Raw genomic sequence first — 23283 nt, 5'->3', positions numbered from 1 at the left:
AGAAGAATCCAGAAGAATCATGATTCCACCAGGTTTCTTTTCTGAGGTGGGGGGCAGGGAATGAGTTGCTGGTGGAAATTGAAAAACATATTTAAAGGTTATATTAAAATGCAAAGAGCTAAATGTACAAAATAGCCAATGCAATTTGAAATAAAATGGAAATTGACAATTCATGTTACTAAATAACAAGACAGAAGATAAAGTTGAAATAATTAAAATAAAAGCCAATAGGTACAAGGATAAATTAGCCTATAGACAAAGGTATAAAATATTATTTCAAAGGAATTATAGATCAAAATGCTTTAATAAAAACTCAAGGAAAACTTAGGGATAGTATCTGTGAGTATCCAAGTATCTCAGAGTTATCTCCAATGGTACAAAGTCAGTTACAGATAAGGGGAAATATTGATAAATATATTATATCATGGTTAAAACTACTGGATAGAGATTTGAAGTTCCAGGGCAGACTAGATGTACTTTTCTCTATTCTTCTGATTAATTGTAGCTAGGACACCTGGATATTAAATGTAAAATAAACATAAGAAGATTCCAAAACCTGAAAGATTCTTTCAGCAGATCAGCTAGGCACCTCAGTACCTGTGGAGAAACATAACAATGTGATCTCTTTGCTTTTAGCCTTATATCTCCCAAACTGAGTGCCAGAGAAGCCAGAAACTCAGAAATGTCAAATGAAACAGAGAGAAACAAGTCATAAAGGAAAGCCTGACTTTAGCCAAGTGAACAGCTTAGCAAGATGGTACACTTTTAAACAATGGATTCTCTTCTGCAGCCAAAGGATATAGATAAAATTGTAGCTACACTTCTACTCTCACCAGAGTGGTAGAACAGAGGATTTGTGGAGAGCTTGTTCTTCCCAGCCACTTGCAATAATAAGGAGCCCCTCTCATTCCAGATATTAGTGGAATCTTCACTTCCAATGCTGAGTGAGTGATAGTCGCTCAGTCTTGCACAACTCTTTGCGACTCCTTGTACTGTAGCCCACCAGACTCCTTTGTCCATGGCATTGTCCAGGCAAGAATACTGGAGTGTGTTGCCATTCCCTTCTCCAACTTTCAGCATTACCTGGCAAAAATGAGGCAGTGTTCCTTTCCCCTACTTCAGAGTTGTAATAGAGAAGAACTGCTGAACCCGAAGGTTTAACCAGGTTTAACCACAAGGTTTAACTAGAGTCTCATAACACAGTAATCAAAATATCTAGGTTTCAATCAAAAGTCACACTCTTCATACCATGAACCAGGAAAATCTCAATTTCAAAGGAAAAAAAAAGAAATAAAGTCAATAAGCATTAACAACAAAATTATATTGCTGTTAGAAATAGCCAGGGGTCCCCAACCCTTAATAGGAACCAGGCCACACAGCAGTAAGTAAGTGCCAAGAAAGCAAGCAAAGCTTTGCCTGCCACTCCCTATCACTCCCCATCGCTCACATTACCTGTCCCTGGTGCCAAAGATATTGGGGACCACTGCTTTAAGCAATATGAAGCAGCCATCAGAATAGTTTATCTAACTGATTCTAGTCCCCATAGGAATATGAGGGATGATAAACACATCTCAGCACATTCTTTTCAAACTTGAAATGCAATGTGTTTGGGGCATGTGCCTGTCCAAAAGTAGATAAGCTGATCAATGAAAAAGTAAATGAAATTTCTCCCTTTTTCTCACCCATTCGTACCTCAGTTCAGTTTAGTCTCTCAGTCGTGTCCATCACCAACTACCGGAGTTCACCCAAACTCATGTGCATCGAGTTGGTGATGCCATCCAGCCACCTCATACTCTGTCGTCCCCTTCTCCTCTTTCCCACAATCCCTCCCAGTCCTGAATATTCATTGGGAGGACTGATGTTGAAGCTGAAACTCAAATACTTTGGCCACCGGAGCGAAGAGCTGACTCATTTGAAAAGACCCTGATGCTGGGAAAGATTGAAGGCAGGAGGAGAAGAAGACGACAGAGGATGAGATGGTTGGATGGCATCACCGACTCAATGGACATGGGTTTGGGTGGACTCCAGGAGTTGGTGATGGACAAGGAGGCCTGGCGTGCTGCAGTTCATGTGGTCACAAAGAGTCGCACATGACTGAGTGACTGAACTGAACACATCCTACATGACTGCAGGAAAAACCATAGCTTTGACTAGACGGACCTTTGTCCATATATTTACTTACCAATAGTGATAGAAAATAACGAATGTTTTAGACTTCATCATCTGTTGGATATTCTATCAGATAACTTGAGAAAAGTGGGCAGATAATCTTAGAACATGTCCCCCAGAGTATTCAAATTAAATTAAAATTTTGATAGAGGAATATTAACATGCAGTCTACATCAAAATCAGGTTAAATAAATAACTAAAACACAAATTTATATTTAGTGAGCATTTACTATGTCCCAAACTGTTTTTGTTCCTTTATGTGTAATAACTTATTTCACCCTCATAACCTATGACTTGGGTATAAGTTCTATTTCAAATTCAAAGATAGATAAACTTAGGTATGAAGGAGAACATTGCTTTTGTAAAAGACAAGGGATACTGTTATAAAGTTAGGAGAATGTAAAAATGACTGGTTGAAGCACTGGTATTGAGCACTGATCAATGGGCTCTATGATTAAAGTAGTTCTTGCACTGAATATTGATTCTGTCAGTCAGTGGTGACATGACCTAAAAAGTGTACATTTAATTCTCATCAAATAAAAATGTGGATAAAAATATCTCCCTCTCAAGGTCAATGTGAGCATATATATATAAATGCATAGAAAGTTCAAAGGCCCACTTCAAATGCTCATTCTAATTTGGCTTGTTTTGTTCTTACACCAGCTATAATTTTTAGCTGCATAATTTCTATACCTTCTACAAAAGACATAGGAAAGTTCTATGTTTTCAGGTATATAAAAAATGTTGTCTACTTTTATTGAGACAAATTAGAGAAAATCTCTATGGCACTTGAAAAGCACTGAGTTGACATTTCTTGTATTGTATTTGATTTTTAAAATCCTTTTCCATATTAAAATAAAAACTTCCTGTAACATACCAAATTACAATACTTTAATAATTTTCATTGGCTATTAGTAAACTCACAAGCCTGCTCCTTCAAAGGAAGCAATATCTTATTGTAAAACTTGATGTTTGATAAAGTAATAATGTACCATTTTAAGATTTTATTAGAATGAGTAGATGTTATGAAATTCAAGTTCATCCTAAGTATATATAATATTGTGTATCTAATTTCTTATACTAAGTACAGCTAATGAATTCCTGACTTTGAAGTTGTTGGTTGTTTCATTTTAGTTTTGTGACAACGGAGCTTGCAAGGCAGTCACCCAATACAGTCAGTATCAAGACTGTGACCCACTTGTCAAATGTAAAGGACATGGGGTATGTAATTGTTACTCTATTTTATGTATAGTTTTAAAATACATATCATAACATTTTACAAGATAATATTATGGAGGTGGAAATTTCTTTGGAAAATTTCAGTTAAATGCAGAAACCAAATTTCATTATTTATACATGTGTACATGTTCTATGTATTTTATCAGATCATTGCACACTTCATGAGCTAAAAACTTTTAAACTTTGTACAAAAATGCAGTATAAGCTATTATGCTATTACATAAGCTATTATGATGCGTTCAATCCTTGCTAGCATCTGGGTCTTTTCCAGTGAATCAGTTCTTCACATTAGGTGGCCAAAGTATTGGAGTTTCAGCTCCAGCATCAGTTCTTCCAATGAACATTCAGTACTGATTTCCTTTAGGACAAACTAGTTGGATTCCCGTACAGTCCAAAGGACTCTCAAGAGTCTTCTCCAACACTGCAGTTCAAAAGCATCAATTCTTCTGCCCTCAGCTTTCTTTATAGTCCAACTCTCATATCCATACATGACTACTATTAAAATCATAGCTTTGACGAGATGCTCCTTTGTTGGCAAAGTAATGTCTCTGCTTTTTAATATGCTGTCTAGGTTGGTCATAACTTTTCTTCCAAGGAGCAAGCGTCTTTTAATTTTATGGCTGCAATCACCATCTGCAGTGATTTTGGAGCCCCAAAAAATAAAGTCTGACACTGTTTCTACTGTTTTCCCATTTATTTTCAATGAAGTGATGGGACCGGATGCCATGATCTTCATTTTCTGAATGTTGAGCTTTAAGCCAACTTTTCACTCTCCTCTTTCACTTTCATCAAGAGGCTTTTTAGTTCCTCTTCATTTTCTGCCATAAGGGTGGTGTCTTCTGCATATCTGAGGTTCTTGATATTTCTCCTGGCAATATTGACTCCAGCATGTGCTTCACCCAGTCCAGAATTTCTCATGAGGTACTCTGCATAAAAGTTAAATAAACAGGGTGACAATATACAGCATCGACATACTCCTTTCCCGACTTAGAACCTGTGTGTTGTTTCATGTCCATTTCTAACTGTTGCTGTCTTGACCTGTATACAGATTTCTCAGGAGGCAGGTCAGCTGTTCAAGTCTTCCCATCTCTTTCAGAATTTTCCACAGTTTTTTGTGATCCACACAGTCAAAGTCTTTGGCATAGTCAATAAAGCAGAAATAGATGTTTTTCTGGAACTCTCTTGCTTTTTCAGTGATCCATCGGATTTTGGTAATTTGATCTCTGGTTCCTCTGCCTTTCTAAATAGAGCTTGAACTTTTGGAAGTTCACAGTCCGTGTACTATTGAACCCTGGCTTGGAGAATTTTGAGCATTACTTTACTAGTGTGTGAGATGAGTTCAATTATGCAGTCGTTTGAGCATTCTTTGGCATTGCCTTTCTTTGGGTTTGGAATGAAAACTGACCTTTTTCAGTCCTGTGGCCACTGCTGAGTTTTCCAAATTTGTTGGCATATTGAGTGCTGCACTTCCATAGCATTATCTTTCAGGATTTGAAATAGCTCACCTGGAATTCCATCACCTCCACTAGCTTTGTTCATAGCGATGCTTCCTAAGGCCCATTTGACTTCACATTCCAGGATGTCTGGCTCTAGGTGAGTGATCATACCATCATTATTATCTCAGTCATGAAGATCTTTTTTGTATAGTTCTTCTGTGTATTCTTACCACCTTTTCTTAATATCTTCTGCTTCTGTTAGGTCCATAATATTTCTGTTCTTTATTGAGCCCATCTTTGCATGGAATGTTCTCTTAGCATCTCTAGTTTTCTTGAAGAGATCTCTAGTCTTTCCCATTCTGTTGCTTTCCTCTATTTCCTTGCACTGATTGCTGAAGAAGGCTTTCTTACCTCTCCTTGCTATTCTTTGGAACTCTGCATTCAAATGGTTATAACTTTCCCTTTCTCCTTTGCCTTTAGCTTCTCTTCTTTTCTCAGATACTTGTAAGGGCTCCTCAGACAGCCATTTTTCCCTTTTGCATTTCTTTTTTCTTGGGGATGATTTTGAGCACTGCCTCCTTTACAATATCATGAGCCTTTGTCCATAGGTCTTCAGGCACTCTGTCTATCAGATCTAATCCCTTGAATCAATTTGTCTCTTCCCCTGTATAATCATAAGAGATTTGATTTAGGTCATACCTGAATGGTCTAGTGGTTTTCTCCACTTTCTTCAATTTCAGTCTGAATTTAACAATAAGGAGCTCATGATCTCAGCCACAGTCAGCTCCCCGTCTTGTTTTTGCTGAGTGTATAGAGCTTCTCCATCTTTGTATGCAAAGAATATAATAAATCTGGTTTTGGTATTGACCATCTGGTGATGTCCATGTGTAGAGTCTTCTCTTGTGTTGTTGGAAGAGGGTGTTTGCTATGACCTGTGTGTTCTCTTGGCAAAACTGTCTTAGCCTTTGTCCTGCTTCATTCCAAGGCCAAATTTTTTCATTACTCCAGGTATTTCTTGACTTCTTTATCTTGCATTCCAGTTCCCTATAATGAAAAATGCATCTTTTTTCAGTGTTAGTTCTAGAAAGTCTTGTAGGTCTTCATAGAACTGTTCAACTTCAGCTTCTTCGGCATTACTCGTTGGGACATAGACTTGGATTACTGGTACTGAATGGTTCACCTTGGAAACGAACAGAGATCATTCTGTCATTTTTGAGACTGCATCCAAGTACTGCATTTCAGAATCTTTTGTTGACTCTGATGGCTACTCCATTTCGTCTAAGTGATTCTTGCCCACAGTAGTAGATACCCATCCCAGTCCATTTTAGTTCATTGATGCCTAAAATGTCAACGTTCATTCTTGCCATCTCTTACTTGACCACTTCCAATTTGTCTTGATTCATGGACCTAATATTCCAAGTTCCTATGCAATATTACTCTTTATAGCATCGGACTTTACTTCCTTCACCAGTCACATCCACAACTGGGTGTTGTTTTTGCTTTGGCTCCATCTCTTCGTTCTTTCTGGAGTTAGTATATACATGTATGTATTTATACATAAATATAAATACTGCTTATAATTGAGTGCATGGCTCTGATGTTTGAAAGATTGAAGGCAGAAGGAGAAAGGGATGACAGAGGATGAGATGGTTGGATGGCATCACTAACTCGATGGACATGAGTTTGAGCAAGCTCCAAGTATTGGTGAAGGACAGAGAAGCCTGGTGTATTGCAGTCCATGGGGTTGGACATGACTGATTGACTGAACTGATCTGAATTGAGCTGATAACTGATATATACGAAACACTCACAAACTTTGTTTCTATTACACATTACTCATAATCTAATATATGTTTGACAGCAGAGTTCCTTATCCTTTGAAATCTGTCTCAGATCAGTGACTTCCATTTATTTTTCTCTATGGTTCTTTCTGTATTTGAAGTCATTCACTGATGGACTTTTGGATAATACTGAATTTTTATTTAACTGTTGTAAATAGTGGTACAGTGGACGCTGCTGTACATTCACCTTGCAGAATTATTTGATTTCATAAATTGATTGCATTGAAATCTGATGGGTCAAATATATGCATAATTTGAATTTTAATAAATATTGCCTGTCTTCAGGAAATATTATATCAGTTTTTCTGCACCTATCAGGAGTGAAAACATTTCTTCAAATTCAGGCCAGATGGGCTTCTTAGTTTACTAATATCTTCTAACACGCTGAATTTTTTGCTAATTTTCATTTTTTAAATTAATAATAGCAGTTCAGTGTGTCTGGTCACATTTTCCATTTGCACTTTTATTTGTCTAGCCATTGTGAAATTATCACCTGAATTATAGAAATCTGTGCCCCATTTAAGAATTTCTAAGCATGCATTTAGCTTTAAAATGGTAGTTAGTATCTCCCATTATCTTGATGTTTCATGTTTTCTATAGTAATCCTGGAAAAAGTGACCGGTCTGTGTGCCTTGTATTAAAATTTACCTCCTATTTACACATCCTATTATTTACAATTTCTTTTATGTTCCATTCCTTTATTATTTAATTTCAATTTAATTTTTTCTGAACTTATCCCTAGATTCCCTATTCTGCTTCTGACCCATCTTTTGATTCATCCATAAGGTCATATTTATAAATATATTCTAGCTTTCCTGTGCTGTGCTGTGCTTAGTTGCTCAGTCATGTCCAACTCTTTGCGACCCCATGGACTATAGCCTGCCAGGCTCCTCTGTCCTTGGGACTTATCCAGGCAAGAATACTGGAGTGAGTTGCCACGTCCTCCTCCAGAGGATCTTCCCAACCCGGGGATCGAACCCAGGTCTGCCGCATTGCAGGCCAAATTCTTTACCATCTGAGCTACCAGAGAAGCCCCCTAGCCTTCCTATTTTCTAGCAAAATCAAATTTTCAAACTGTACCTGAATAAGTAAGCTTCACCTTTTAGTTTGCTCCCCATGTTTCATAAAATTTGACTCTTAAAACAGTTTTATAAAGTATCTGGCACAATTCATAATAAATTTCAACTCCTGCAATAATTTTTAGTGTCATAATTTCCATGTCTTTCTAGAAGAGACAGTTCTATATTTTCAGGTGTATCAAGAATGTTGTCTACTTTTATTGAAGAGATAAATTAGATAAATCCTCTGTAACATTTAAAAAGCATTGAATGAACATTTCTTGCTTTGCATTTTATCCTTATAATTATTTTCCACATTAAAGTAAAAACAGCCTGTAACATAAGAAATTGCATTACTTTAATCATTTGCTTTGGCTCACAATCAATACTAATCCATTTAATTTTTATATGACATATATAATGGTTTTCTTATTTATTCTGGTTCCATTCCAGATTTGCAATTCTCGCCTACATTGTCAATGTGATGCTGGATATGTGCCCCCAGATTGTTTGGAAACAGCCTCATCACCAGGAGGAAGTATCGATGATGGATTTTGGAATATAGAGGAGGAGATGGAGAAATGTTAGTAACTAAATCACTGCTCCAACAGAGCCTTCTGTATCCTTACAGTCCCATTGTCTATTGTGGGGTTAATGTGTGTCTAATGTGGCTATTAAGCACTGGACATGTGGAGAATGCAATTAAGGAACCAACATTTTCATTTTATTTTACCTAATTAAATGTAAATGGTCACTTTGTAGTGCTATTATAAATAGCACACCTATAGATTATGTTGTCAATCAAAATGTGTATGTGCTTTTAACTCAAATCTAGCCATGAACATTTAATGTGTCATCTTAATCTTAACCATGGTTTCCCAAATTTTTCGATTTATACAGCGGTTTTCTAGCTTTGTTGCTGTTCAGTCACTAAATTACATTTGACTCACGTGATCCCATGATCTGCATCACTGCCAGGCTTCCCTGTCCTTCACTATCTCCTAGCGTTTGCTCACATTCATGTCCACTGAGTCGGTAATGGCATCCAACCATCTCATCTTGTGTTGCCCCCTTCTCCTTTTGCCTTCAATCTTTCCCAGCATCAGAGTCTTTTCCAACTGGTAGGCTCTTCACATCAGGTGGCCAAAGTATTGGAACTTCAGCGTCAGTCCTTCCAGTGAATATTCAGGGTTGATTTCCTTTAGGATTGACTGGTTTGATCTCCTTGCTGTCCAAGGGACTCTCAAGAGTCTCCTCCAGCACCACAACTTGAAAGCATCAATTCTTCAGCACTCAGCCATCTTTATGGTCCAACTCTCATATCTGTACATGACAACTGGAAAAACAATTGTCTTGACTACATGTACCTTTGTCAGCAAATTGATGTCTCTGCTTCTTGATACCCTGTCTAGGTGTGTCATAACTTTCCTTCCAAGGATCAAGTATCTTTCAATTTCATGGCTGCTGTCACCATCCCCAGTGATTTTGGAGCCAAAGAAAGAAAATCTGTCACTGTTACCACTTTTTCCCCTTCTGTTTGGCATGAAGTGATAGGACCAGATGCCATGATCTTTATTTTCTGAATGTTGAGCTTTAAGCCAACTTTTTCACTCTCTTTTTTCACTCTCATCAAGAGGCTCTTTAGCTCCTCTTCACTTTCTGCTGTTGGAGTGGTATCATCTGCATAGGTGTGCTTGTTGATATTTCTCCCAGTTAGAGAGATTCTTGATTCCAACTTGTGATTCATCCAGCCCAGCATTTTGCATGATGTACTCTGCATATACGTAAAAAGGTTTTTTTGTTTTTTTTTTTTTGTTTATTTGTTTTTGCTTGTTTGGTATTGCAAGGTATTTAAAATGTCATGCTACACAACGGAAAATAAAATTTGGATTCATATACAAAAGTTATTGAAAACTAGATGTTTTTTAAATTTATTTTTTAATTGGAGTATAATTGCTTTCCAATGTTGTGTTAGTTTCTGCTGTACAACCATATGAGTCAGTATACATATATCTCTTCCCTCTTGAGCTTCCCTCTCATCTCCACCCTTCTAGGTCATCACAGAGGCCCGAGCTGAGCTCCCTGTGATATACAGCAGCTTGGTAAATTACTTTGAATCAACATATAATTGGACTGTACCTGTGTTTCAGTGGCACAGATTCTCTTGTTGTTTTGAGAGGGCATTAAATTTGTTTACACTTAATATCATGAGATGGTGCAGTGGTAAAGAATCCACCTGCCAGTGCAGGAGATGCAAGAGATGTGGGTTCGATCCACGAGAGGGGAAGATCCACTGAGAAGGGAATGGCAACCCACTCCAGTATTCTTGCCTGAAAAATTCAATGGACAAAAGAACCTGGCAGGCTACAGTCCATGGGTTCACAAAGATTTAGATAATTATGTCCACAAATACACACAATATCATCACAATTGGTTTGGTGGTAATTCTGGTTGCTTGATTTATATTTTTTTAATTTTAATTTTCTGGTTTATTCCTTTTGCTTATTTGGACCACTTGGCCATAGATTTACTTTTCTAGTTTTATGCAAATCTTTATAACACCAAGAGGAATATCAACTTTTTAAATTAATGCAATCAAAATTAAAACAATATCACTTTTTACATTTGTTATGTAAATTTAACCTCATCTACTATTGCTGTTTCTTTTTAATTAGCCTCAGTTATATCTGTAATTTTCACTAAATAATTTTTAAAACAGTTCTTTTTTTGTGGTCTTAAATACTAGTCTTTATTTTTACACAAAGCAGTGCAAAATGAGGCAGTTCCCCAAAGGGTGACTTGGAACTAGAAAATCCACACTGAGAGTGAGAGTGTTAGTGTTAGTTGCTAAGTCATGTTTGACTTTTTGCAACGCCATGGAGCCTGCCAGTCTCCTGTGTCCATGGGATTTCCCAGGCAAGAGTATAGGAGTGGGTAGCCATTCCTTTCTCCAGGGGAGTTTTTTGTTTTTTGTTTTTTGTTTTTTTGCTCTATTTTTTAAATAGAGGAATCTGTTAGATGGTAATATCAACCTAATATATTCTAAGTAGCAGTGCAATATGACAGAAATATGATAGTATGATAGAATGAAATTTGTTAGAATGTAGCACATAAATATTAAATATACATATAAAGATTAAATTATATATATTTAAAGAAATATATAATGCACTTTGGGGTATAGTCACAGAAGTTTGGAAAGCACTTTTAAGTTTAAATTTATTTATTCTATGATTATATTATTTGAATTCCAAATTGTTATAATTCAAATTACTAAAATGATATGTATCATTTTTTAAAAGTTAAAAGATATTGTTATGTCTTCAGCTAAAACTTCAGACTTGATAAAACGACATCGTGCCTCTCAAAAAAATAACCTTAGGATGAGTTTCTATGTTTTCCTACCTTTCTTCATTTTAACTGCTATCATTGCTCTTAAATGGAAAAAAATGAAGATATTTTGGAACAAAGAGGGAACACTAAGTGGGGAGTAAGTAAACACATTGTTTTTTATATTTAATATTTGAAAGGCTTTATGAGAAAATTCAAATGTTATTCAGAATATTATAAATAGGGACTTGTATAGATTGGTGTAATGGTTGTGTTTGTGTGTGTGTGCGTGTGTGTGTTCTTAGTCTCTCAGTCGTGTTAGACTCTTTGGAACCCATGGACTGTAGCCCACCAGGCTTCTCTTTCCATGGGGATTCTCCTGGCAGGAATACTGGAATGATTTGCCATGCCCTGCTCCAGGGTATCATCCCAACCCGGGGAATTGAACAGGCATCTCCAGCACCAAGGGCTTCCCTTGTGACTCAGCTGGGGAAAGGCTAACCACGCCAGTACTCTCCCTGGAAAATTCCATGAATTCTCTCAAAGCATCGGAAATGACTGAGCGACTTTCACTTTCATTCCTGCACTGCAGGCAGATTCTTCACCATTTGAACCACCAAATGGTGGCTTATAAGTCACTGATAATGCTTATATTTCTACCAAATGTTTGCAAAAATACCAGATTTTTTTTTCTAACTTTAAGCACATGGGTATCTTTCATGCCCATAAAGGCCTAGGAACAACTAATTCAGTTGTTCAACTACTCAGTAATTCAATTACTACAGTAATTCAACTACTCAGTAAATCCTCAGTATCTTTCTAATAGAAAGTCATGTTGGCTATAATTGCTTTAGATGGTGCTGTCTACTTCCTAAGCAACCCCATTTGCCTTGTCTTGACATTTGGTGGTGCCAAGAAGCTAGAATATGCTGGAAGGTAAAAGAGTTCCAGAAAAATATCTGTTTCTACTTTATTGACTATGCCAAAGCCTTTGACTGTATAGATCACAATAAACTGTGGAAAATTCTTAAAGAGATGGGAATACCAGACCACCTGACTTGCCTCTTGAGAAACCTGTATGCAGGTCAGGAAGCAACAGTTAAAACTGGACATGGAACAACAGACTGGTTCCAAATAGGAATAGGAATACGTCAAGGTTATATATTGTCATGCTAATTTTTTAACTTATATGCAGACTATATCATGAGAAAGGCTTGGCTGGATGAAGCACAAGCTGGAATCAAGATTGCTGGGAGAAATATCAATAACCTCAGATATGCAGATGACACCACCCTTAGGGCAGAAAATGAACAAGAGCTAAAGAGTCTCTTGATGAAAGTGAAAGAGGAGAGTGAAAAAGTTGGTTTAAAGCTCAACATTCAGAAAACTAAGATCATGGCATCGAGTCCCATCACTTCATGGCAAATAGATGGGGAAACAGTGGAAACAGTGGCTGACTATTCAGGGGAGGCTCCAAAATCACTGCAGATGGTGATTGCAGCCATGAAATTAAAAGACACTTACTTCTTGGAAGAAACCTTATGACCCAGCTAGACAGCATATTAAAGGGCAAAGACATAACTTTGTCAACAAAGGTCCATCTAGTCAAGGCTATGGTTTTTCCAGTAGTCATGTATGGATGTGAGAGTTGGACTATACAGAAAGCTGAGTGCAGAAGAATTGATGCTTTTGAACTGTGGTGTTGGAGAAGACTCTTGAGAGTCCCTTGGACTGCAAGGAGATCCAACCAGTCCATCCTAAAAGATATCAGTCCTGGGTGTTCATTGGAAGGACTGATGTTGAAGCTGAATCTCCAATACTTTGGCCACCTAATGTGAAGAGCTGACTCATTTGAAAAGACCCTGATGCTGGGAAAAATTAGGGGTGGGAAGAGAAGGGGATGACAGAGGATGGGATGGCTGGATGGCATCACCAACTCAATGGACATGAGTTTGGGTAAACCCTGGGAACTGATGATGGACAGGGAGGCCTGGAGTGCTGCAGTTCATGGGTCGCAAAGATTCAGACATGACTGAGCGGCTGAACTGAATTGAATGATGAATAGAGACGGGGCAGCACAGAATATGGGGAAGGTGAGAAAATATAAGATCACAAAGAGTGAGGGAAAGCACATATAAAGGACTTGGCCTATGTTACATGAAATTAATATTGCTCACATGTTTCTGAAATTAGAGTTAAGGTACTTGCTCAGTTTTTCCTTTTTTTAGAAAAGAATTAAATTAATTCTTTTTTAAAAAATGAGGTATAATTACCATATATGATATTAGTTTCATGTGTATAATACTTTGTATATAATGTAAAATGATCATAGTAAGTCTAGTTAACATTTGTTATACATAGTTGCAAATTTTTTGTTTTCCTCCTGATGAGGACTTTTAAGATCTACTCTTTTAGAAAGTTTCATATATGCAGTTAGTAGTTATTACTGACTATAGTCAGCATGCTGTCCATTACATCCCCATGACATTTATTTTTTTAAATAGAAGTTGTACCTTTTAAACTTACTTACCCATTTTGCTCATCCTCACTCCAACCCATTACATATGGCAACCACCAATTTGTTCTCTGCATTTAAGAGGTTTTTGTTTGTTTGTTTTGGTTTTCTCAATCTACGTATAAATGGGATCATACATTGTCTTTCTCTGTCTGACCTTATTTCACATTCATACAGCTTTTTCTTTCCTGTAGCACAAATACTGTTCACAATTTTCTTAGTAATTATTTAGGACGACGAGAATGCAGAAGTAAGTGTAAAGATTGGGTCTCGTTCCTTCATTGCAAAGTAAATCATTTTTGTTTCTCATATGTTTATTGGAGATAAAATGATATAAAATTTCTATCAGCACCTCTGCTTACCAAGTAAGTTAATCTTAGTTATGAACAAGTCAGCAGCAACCAGTAAATTCAGGGCAGTATTCTGCATGATTCGCATGGACATTTATATAATCATTCAGTTGTTATAAATTGATTTAATTGAACGATATTTGGCATAAGTCTTCCTGGGCTCTTATTTAAGAAACGTTCGAAAAATCTGAATACTTGCAAAGCTGAATCTGACTTCTGGAAGAAATGGTATACTTAGATATCACTGACCATAAATAACAAAATCTGCCTAAGTTTTAAAAGCATCAGTCAATTGTTTCAGTGCTACAAGAGCAAGAAATGATGTAGGGCTGAAACACAAAAGGGTAGTAAGGAACTGGATGGCTGTGAACTTGGTCATTCTCTCCATCACCCAAAGGCTTTTATGATTGACATCATCTCTTTTTGTCTATGTTCATTCTCTCCAAAAGAACTGCTCTGCTTACACATGGCCCAGAGTACCTCTCTCAACCATTCTAGTTTCATTTTCAAGTAAAAATCCTAATAATCTCTCAAAACCAGTATCTGTTAGTTAAGAGACATCAACAGACAGAACGAAATAGCTGTGCAAGTGTATCTAGTTTAAACAAGTGTCCTGTCAGGATTTATAATCCCAAATTGGATGTTCAAACCTGATTTTTACCATCTGTAGCCAAAGAACTATAGCCATTACAAGGAAACTACACCATAATATTACTCTTCAACAAGAACTGAGTGTGTATAGGAGCCAAAGGGAAAATGGAGGCCGTTTGAATACCACAAAGTGTAAACAGACATAACTGAAAGAGAGGCCTCATTAAGGAGCTCATTAACAGAACTGAGACGACTATTCACATAGTTATTTGATAGAAATAATATAATCGAAGTCATGATAATTTAAGAGTTCATGTGTAAATTGTCTTTAACTTTGGAGAAGCATTATCATAGATATTATAATATTTCACCCTGTCTTCCATGTAGATAACATAGAGAAAAGTAATAGATGGATTTAACTTTGAAATTTTTAAAATACTTAACATATTAGTTTTAAACTTTTTATTTTATGTTGGAATATGGCAGATTAACAATGTTGTAATAGTTTCAGCTAGACAGCAAAGGGACTCGGCCATACATATGTATGTGTCTATTTGCCCCCAAACTCCCTTCCTATCCAGGCTGCCACATAACACTGAGCAGAGCTCAATGTGCTATACAGTAGGACCTAGTTGGTTATCCATATTAAATATGTGTGTACACATCCATATCCCATGTGTACGTATTCATCCCAAACTCCCTATCTAGGCTTCCCCCTCATCCTTCCCCCCTGGAAGCCATAAGTTCACTCTCTGAGTCTGTAAGTCTGTTTCTGATTGTAAATAAGTTCATTTAGATACTGAACGTAAAAGATGTCATACAATATTTTTCCTTCTCTGTCTGACTTACTTCACATAAGATGACAGACAATCTCTAGGTCCATCCAAAATGCAGCAAATTGCTTTATTTCTTTCTTTTTGATGGCTGAGTAAAATATTCCGTTGTATATATGTTCCACATTTTCTTTATCCATTTTTCTGTTGATGGATATTTAGGTTGTATCCATATCTTTGCTGTTGTAAATAGTGCTATAAGGAAAGTCTCCCGCATTGCAGGCAGATGCTTTAACCTCTGAGCCACCAGGGAAGCCTGCTATAAGGAAAAATATCTGCAAATCAATCAGTGTGATGTACCATAGTAAGAAAGCAAAGAATAAAAGCCATATGCTCATCTCAATATATGCCACAAAAGCTTTTGACAAACTCAACACCATTTATGATAAAAACTCTCCAGAAAGTGGGGATAGAGGGAACATATCTCAAAATAATAAGGCCATATATGACAAACCTACAGCTAACATCATACTCAGTGGTTAAAAGCTGAAAGCCTTTCCTCTAAGATCAGGAGGAAGACAAGGATGTCTACTGTCACCACTTTTATTTAACAGTTTTGGGAGTTCTAGCTACTGTAATCAGAGAAGAAAAAGAAATAAAGGGAATCCTAGTTGGAGAAGGCTATGGCACTCCACTCCAGTACTCTTGCCTGGAAAATCCCATGGGCAGAGGCATTCCATGGGGTCGCGAAGAGTCGGACACAACTGAGCGACTTCACTTTTACTTGTCACTTTCATGCATTGGAGAAGGAAATGGCAACCCACTCCAGTGTTCTTGCCTGGAGAATCCCAAGGACGAGGGAGCCTGGTGGGCTGCCATCTATGGGGTCGCACAGAGTCGGACATGACTGAAGTGATTTAGCAATTGGAAAGCAAGAAGTTAAATCGTCACTGTTTGCAGATGACCTGATGCTCTACATAGATTTTAAAGATGCCACCAGAAAACTACTGGAGCTCATCAATGAATCTGTTAAAGTTGCAAGTTACAAAATTAATACACAGAAATCTCTTGCATTTATATACACTAACAATGAAAGATCAGAAAGAAAAATTCAAGAAGCAATTTCATTTACTATCACATCACAAACATAAAATACCTAAGAATAAACCTATTTAAGGAGACAAATGACCTATACTGAAACTATGAGATGCTGATGAAAGAAATTGAAGAAAACAGAAACAGATGTAAAAACACACCATGTTTATGAATTGGGAAAGTCAATATTGTCAAAATTACACTACCTAAGGCAGTCTATAGATTCTGTGCAATCTCTATCAAATTTTCTGTGACATTTTTCACAGAACTAAAACAAGAAAAGCTTAAAATTTGTATGGAGACACAAAAGACCCCAAATAGCCAAAACAATCTTGAGAAGGAAAAATAGAGCTGGAGAAATCAGGCTTCCTGACTTCAGATTATACTACAAAGCTATAGTCAGCAAAACAGTATGGTACTGGCACAAAAATAGAAATACAGATCAGTGGAACAGGATACAAAGCCTTGTAATAAACCCATGCACCTATGGTCAAGTAATCTACAACAAAAGAAGCAAGAATATACAATGGAGAAAAGACAGTCTCTTCAACAAATGGTGCTAGGAAAACTGGGAAGCTGCATGTAAAAACAAATAAGATTTTAGATAATTCTTTAAATCATTCACAAAATTAAGTTTAACATATTTTAAAGTTAGGCTACCATTGGTAAATATACCCCAGTAGGATATATAATCCCTCAATGGGATATAGGGAGAAAAGTGGATATTGGTACATATTAACTGAATAATTAGTAAAAGTCTAGCTATTTTTGTTTTCTTGAGTTCATTTAAGATTACAGTGTTTCCTAACCTTAAAACAATTCTATTTCTTTCATACAGATCTCCATCAGAAATCAGCAGTAGTAACAGCAGTCAGTCTTACAGGTAAAGTTGAAGTAAAATGATCATTATTGACAAAATGATATAATTCATTAAATATATTAAAAATATTTTAACAGTGCTCCAATATAGGAAATATATTATTTCCATTTTTTGTTTCCAATGAGTTCATCATTTTGATATCTAGTCATTACTATCATATACTAAAAGGCTAAAACAAAGCATTTCGTGTTGATATTACCTTATACTTCTATAGAAACGTTTCATGTTAACTCGCATTGTCCAGATTCATTAGCCACAATTTTTGTAAAAAGAAATGACTTCAAAGGGATTTTAAATGCATTCTTTTTTTTTTTTTTTTTTTTTTGAAATTTTAAATCTGTTTATTTGGAAACAGTCTGCAAATTCCAATTCGGATTTCCTTTCCTTTAAAAGAAATGATTACATGACATTCTTTCTGAAGGTGTGTAATGGGAAACTCATGCACTGGGAGTCAGAGACCAAGGAGATAGACTAGGTTCCACTGCCTGAGACCAGTGTAACCTTGGGCAAATCATTTAACCTCTCTGGCCTGCCTAGCCTTATCCATAATATGTAAGGGACAGATGCGTTGTAACATTCGTGAAGTTGATTTTCTACCCAACCCCCCCCCCAGATATATCGAATGTTATTTCTTTCACTCTATAGTGCAAGAAAGCCATTTATTCTACTATTAAGACCAGAAGAAAGGAAGAGTACAGATGGGGTGGCCAGTCCCCTTTGCCTTAGTCCCTTTGTCCAATTCTCAAACAAATACCATTTGCAGGTATTCTTTCTGCAAAGTCTTGTGTTAAGTGGTATGAAAGAGGGGGCAGGACCAGAGTCACCTGAGCCCTGCTTACCAAGGGCCCAGAATCTGCCAGAGGGAAACAGACTAATAGGTAAGTAATTCAGCAGTCCTTATGTGAAGCTGCTTTCCAGTTGAATCCAAAGATTCAACTGCATTTTATCCAGGGCCAATGTGTATGGCCACTTTATCTGTGCATGGCCCAAACGCAGGGGGTGCTTTTCATGCTAACCACCAGTTGAATAGATACCCTTAAGTTGTGCAACATGGCTGTCCTAATCCTAGTAGCTCAAATCAGTGTACAACAGCTTTGCTTTCTTTGGCCTTGCCACCCAGCATGTGGGATAGTATTTCTCAGACCAGGAATGGAACTTGTGCACTCTACATTGGAAGAACAGAGATGTAATTGCTGGACTACCAGAGAAGCCCCAACATACAACTAAGTTCTGAAAGAGATGACATGAGCTCCCTGCTCTTGGTTGTTATACTCTAGGAATAAGCATGAAAGTATATGAATGGGCCTCCCTAGAGTCCTGAGGGAGCGACTTAGGACACAAATTTAGCATGCACTTTAAACTTTGGTTGTTCTATCTTTCAAGCTAAATTTAAATCTCATTAATTTTTAGTGAAAGAACAATAGTTAAATATCTTGAAGATGTAGCTTGTGTATTTAAAATTCCTTAGAAGGTTTCCATTTAGGGTTTTGACTGCGTTAGTTTGATCTACTGTGCATGACAATATGGCATGTGCATTTCTCTCAGGATGTGCAATTTGATTTCATACTGTGGAAAAATCCAGAGCGTAAAATATTAGCATGAACAGTGTCAAGTGTCGACTCTAATTCTTTTATTACTGTGACAATATTTAAGGATAGCAATCATTTAACTATTTTAAGTGATAAATATTAGAGCTTGAAAAAAATAGTTATGTCATCAGCTAAGATATATCCTTGGAGAGGATAAAGTTCTAGAAAGTTCTAGGAAGATGACATATACGTGTAATCATAGATTTCTCCTTCTTGTACAAGATTGTAGAGGATGCAGTTGTTGACACAAATGAATCAAATCAGAGTGTAACATTTTAATATTGTTGCAAGTGGGTCACCAAATTTGCTTACTTTGGTGATCACAGGCTAAGGGCATTTATTTCCAAAGAAGCATAGTTACCTTCATTCTTTAAATGCATTCTTAAAATATTTATGAGCAATCATGTATTTGTTTGGTGTATTTAAAACACTCATCTTCATTAACAGATTGTCTAAATGAGAGTTTTATACATATTGTCTCCCAACACTTGTATTTCTTCCTCATTGATTCCCTGGTTATTGGTCTCCTTGTTTTAGAAATAAGAAAACAGATATAAAGAATGCAAGTAATTCCCCACGTGTATAGAATGATAGCAAGTTTTTGAGTTTGAGATTAAGATCGTACTCCAGTGTTGAAACTCTTAAAAATGAAAGTGTTAGTCACTCAGTTGTGTCCGACTCTTTCCGACCCCATGGGCTGTAGCCTGCCAGGCTCTTCTGTCCTTGGAAATCTCCAGGCAAGAATACTGGAGGGCTAGCCATTCCCTTCTCCAGGGTATTCCCTACCCAGTGATCGAGCCCAGGTCTCCTGCATTACAGGTGGATTATTTACCATCTGAGCCACAGAAAAGTCCTGAAACTCTTAAGAACTCCACAGTTTTGCCACATATTTTCTGATATAAGACTGGGAATGGGAATGGTATGTACATTTATTGAGGACCTAGTAGATGCCAGGCAAATGCTAAAAGGCACTCACCCTCCAAGGCAGAAGAATAATTCTTTACAACAAGATGAGATAACGAAGGCTTCTGTATATACTGTTCATATTCCTAAACCAAATGCATATAGAAACCATGATATATGATATTTCACATATTAGACATCACTGGGAGTAAAGGAACAGAATCAGAAACTCATCTAAGAATGAGATCACAAGTTCATCTCTTTACTTAGCTGCCATATGTGACCATGATGGAGAGTAAAGTCATTGGATCTTATTTCCTTTTCTGCCACCAAAGAAAATATTCATAACTCGTAGCCTCAAAGTAAAGTAGTCTTATTTCTGCCTAGAGTAGCCTCTACCTTCTCTCTCAGCAAGTTATATTAAAAGCCCACATCTTAGGTGAAGACTCTGGCCCGTGGCTGTCTCCTTCTCATCTCCTACAATCGTAGTTTTGTCATCATGCTGAGTGCCTTCACCCACACTCCTCACCTCCACACAACTTTACTCATTTTCTCCTAGAGCAATACACTGAGCTCTCCATCTCTCAGATTTTTTTTCCAACTCTTCAGTCATAGCTTCAATCTCATGCTTTGTTTTGCATCGTTTCTCCTGTTTCTCATAGCCTTCTCCTACCAGCAGTACTTTATGGTCATATTAAGGACTTGCCTCCAGAATGTGACACATTCATTCCATAAACATATTTTATAAGTTGATTGTAGAGTGTGCTGAAAGGTAATTCATTATATGGAAAAGATGAGAGAAGGAGGAACTGGGGGGCAATTTTAAATATGTCCGACTGAGTAGGCCCTGTTGAGCAAGTGATGGGTCAGCGATGAATTGAAGGGAGGTACAAATAATTATGCAGTTTAGATGTTTGAAAGGAGTCACCTGAGTCAACTCACAGAAGGCTTTTATTTGGATGCAGGGCAACAAGAGAGGAATACAGGCATACACTGGGGGCCAGAGAGACACCTCTGGCACAAATTTCCTTATTTTAAATTGTAAACAGTCCATCATAAATCCAACTGCCCTTATCTCAGCAAAAAGAGAAGCCAGGTATTCACGCTTTCCCAGAGGTAAAGAGAGAACTTCCCACAGGTAGATTCACAGTTCCACTTCAGCCGTAAACCACCTCTCTCTCACCCAGGCATCAAGCTGGCAGGGCTATCAATGCATGAACCCGGGTAGGAGCTTTTCAAGCACATGAATGATCTAACAACAACAGCAACCAAAACCCTCAGGACTGATCCAGGAGAGAAAGGATGTTACCTCATACCAGGGATAGTAAAGATGGTCTTAGGAATACACTTTGAATGTGAACCAATAGAGTGAGTTGACAGTTTGGATGTAGAGTGTAAGAAACAGTACTTCAGTGATGTTCCTTCCTGGAAGACAGCAAGGCTACATAGCTAACCCAGAGCTCTCTGTTCCTAAATGTGTGCTCTTAAAATATTTTAAAAAATTTACTCTACAGCTTATGGATGATGAAAGAGAAGGTCTGCTTAGGTAATCATGAGCTAAGTCTGATATGCCATGATCCAGAGGTTACATTTTCTCATTTATCTGAATAGGAATGTAGTTGAAGTATTTTTGAAGTGGTAAAGGAGGATTTAGCATGACATGGTCTGCTTTTTACAAGTTTCACTGGGATAAATTAGAAAATGCAGTCAGATTTAGTCAGAATGGAGACTAGTGAAACAAAATGAACAGTAAAATTGTGAAGAGGGCAGGACTGGATAAGACGGAAAGAATAACAAAGAGAGACCTAACAGGAGAAGACTTGGCTGAAGCGCTGACTGGCTCGATGTATTTGGTTTAGAATAAGAGAGATCGGCAAAGACTTAAACAGTCCGACACAATGGATAGTGATACCTTTTACTGTTGACATACTGTATAGCTGGTGAGAACGAGTTTGGTGTTGGAGTGATGAAGTTCAGTTGAGATCAATCCATTTCAGTCGCTCAGTCATGTCTGACTCTTTGCGACCTCATGAATTGCAGCACGCCAGGCCTCCCTGTCCATCACCAGCTGCCAGTGTTCACTCAAACTCATGTCCATCAAGTCAGTGATGCCCTCCTTCAGTATCCTATCATGTTGCCTTTTCATACTGTTCATAACGTTCTCCAGGCAAGAATACTGAAGTGCTTTGCCATTCACTTCTCCAATGGACCACATTCTGTCAGACCTCTCCGCCATGACTCTCCCATCTTGTGTGGCCCCACAGGGCATGGCTTAGTTTCATTGAGTCAGACCAAGCTGTGGTCCATGTGATTGAATGATGAAGTAGAAGGGAGTAAAAAAGGAATTTGTTTTGAAGATATGTATGTGGGACACCTGTCAGAGAGGCACAGAGGACTATTGGAAGTTCTCCTCCTCTGTATATGAAAATTGAGAAAATATTTATTATTAATAATAATGATTATTACTCCCTCTTCAGAAGCATCTGCATGCAATGCGGGAGACCTGGGTTTGATCCCTGGGTCGGGAAGATCCCCTGGAGATGGAAATGGCAACCCACTCCAGTATTCTTGCCCGGAGAATCCCATGGATGGAGGAGCCTGGAGGGCTACAGTCCACGGGGTCGTAAAAAGTTGGACATGACTGAGCGACTTCACTTTCACTTTCACATGTTGTATCGCTCATGATTTTCTTTGACCCATAAAAAACTTGTGTAAATGAAACATATATTGTTAACACTAGTTTATACCATTGTCTTTCAATGTGGCTATCATAGATGATTTAGGGGAAAAATTAAAAGAAACAAAAAAACTTGGGTTTGAAAATTGTATGGAGCACAGATGTAGATTGTGACAGTATAAATTGTCTTTGTATACTATTTAATGGATATGCATGCAGCTGTGAAGTGAAATGATAAAACATTTATTAACAACTTATAAAATGTAGCATTTCTATTTTTCTGTATTTATTTTACAGCAATGACTAAAGAAAAAACAAAACAAAACACAGCTTGGAGAAAAGATATTAGCAAGAAACTGGCATGATTCAAGAATGAAAAAGAAAGTCTTCCCTTCTTCCTTTTGTGATGACCCACAGCTTTCAGTTTTACAAAGCAAAGTAAATCCTGTGAGTGAAAGTATGCAGGCTTGTGTCTATTGATTCTGTTCTCAACCCAACTTCATGTGTCCGACTCAGAGTAGAAACTTAAGAGCTTGGAGCAGAGAAAGGTTTATTGTAAGGGGCAAGGAGAACCTTCAGCTGATGTTCAAAACCCCAAGCTCACTGATATTTTTAGGGGAAGAGGTTTTTTGTTTGTTTTTGTTTTCCCTTGCCTTTTTTATTTATTTATTTTTTTAATTTTTATTTTTACTTTATTTTGCTTTACAATACTGTATTGGTTTTGCCATATATTGACATGAATCCACCACGGGTGTACATGAGTTCCCAATCCTGAACCCCCCTCCCACCTCCCACCCCATATCATCTCTCTGGCTCATCCCCATGCACCAGCCCCAA

The 23283-nt window shown here is 37.4% G+C and overlaps 1 protein-coding gene across 1 annotated transcript in view; it reads left to right on the top strand.

The window, feature by feature from the left end:
- The window catches only part of LOC105605871 (A disintegrin and metallopeptidase domain 3-like), a 127325-nt gene extending 104419 nt beyond the window's left edge, over window positions 1-22906 (top strand). The window contains 5 exon segments of the mRNA XM_027962622.3: window positions 3304-3390; window positions 8197-8326; window positions 11071-11233; window positions 17236-17280; window positions 22744-22906. Of these exon segments, the coding sequence (XP_027818423.2) occupies window positions 3304-3390; window positions 8197-8326; window positions 11071-11233; window positions 17236-17280; window positions 22744-22753 (435 nt within the window). The 3' untranslated portion in view covers window positions 22754-22906.
- Window positions 22907-23283: the final 377 nt, after the last annotated feature.

Source organism: Ovis aries, chromosome 26 (genome assembly GCF_016772045.2).
Source record: "Ovis aries strain OAR_USU_Benz2616 breed Rambouillet chromosome 26, ARS-UI_Ramb_v3.0, whole genome shotgun sequence".
NCBI classification, from domain to species: Eukaryota; Metazoa; Chordata; class Mammalia; order Artiodactyla; family Bovidae; genus Ovis; species Ovis aries.
Note: the sequence above shows the minus strand (reverse complement) of the source record. Positions and strands in the feature narration are given on the sequence as shown.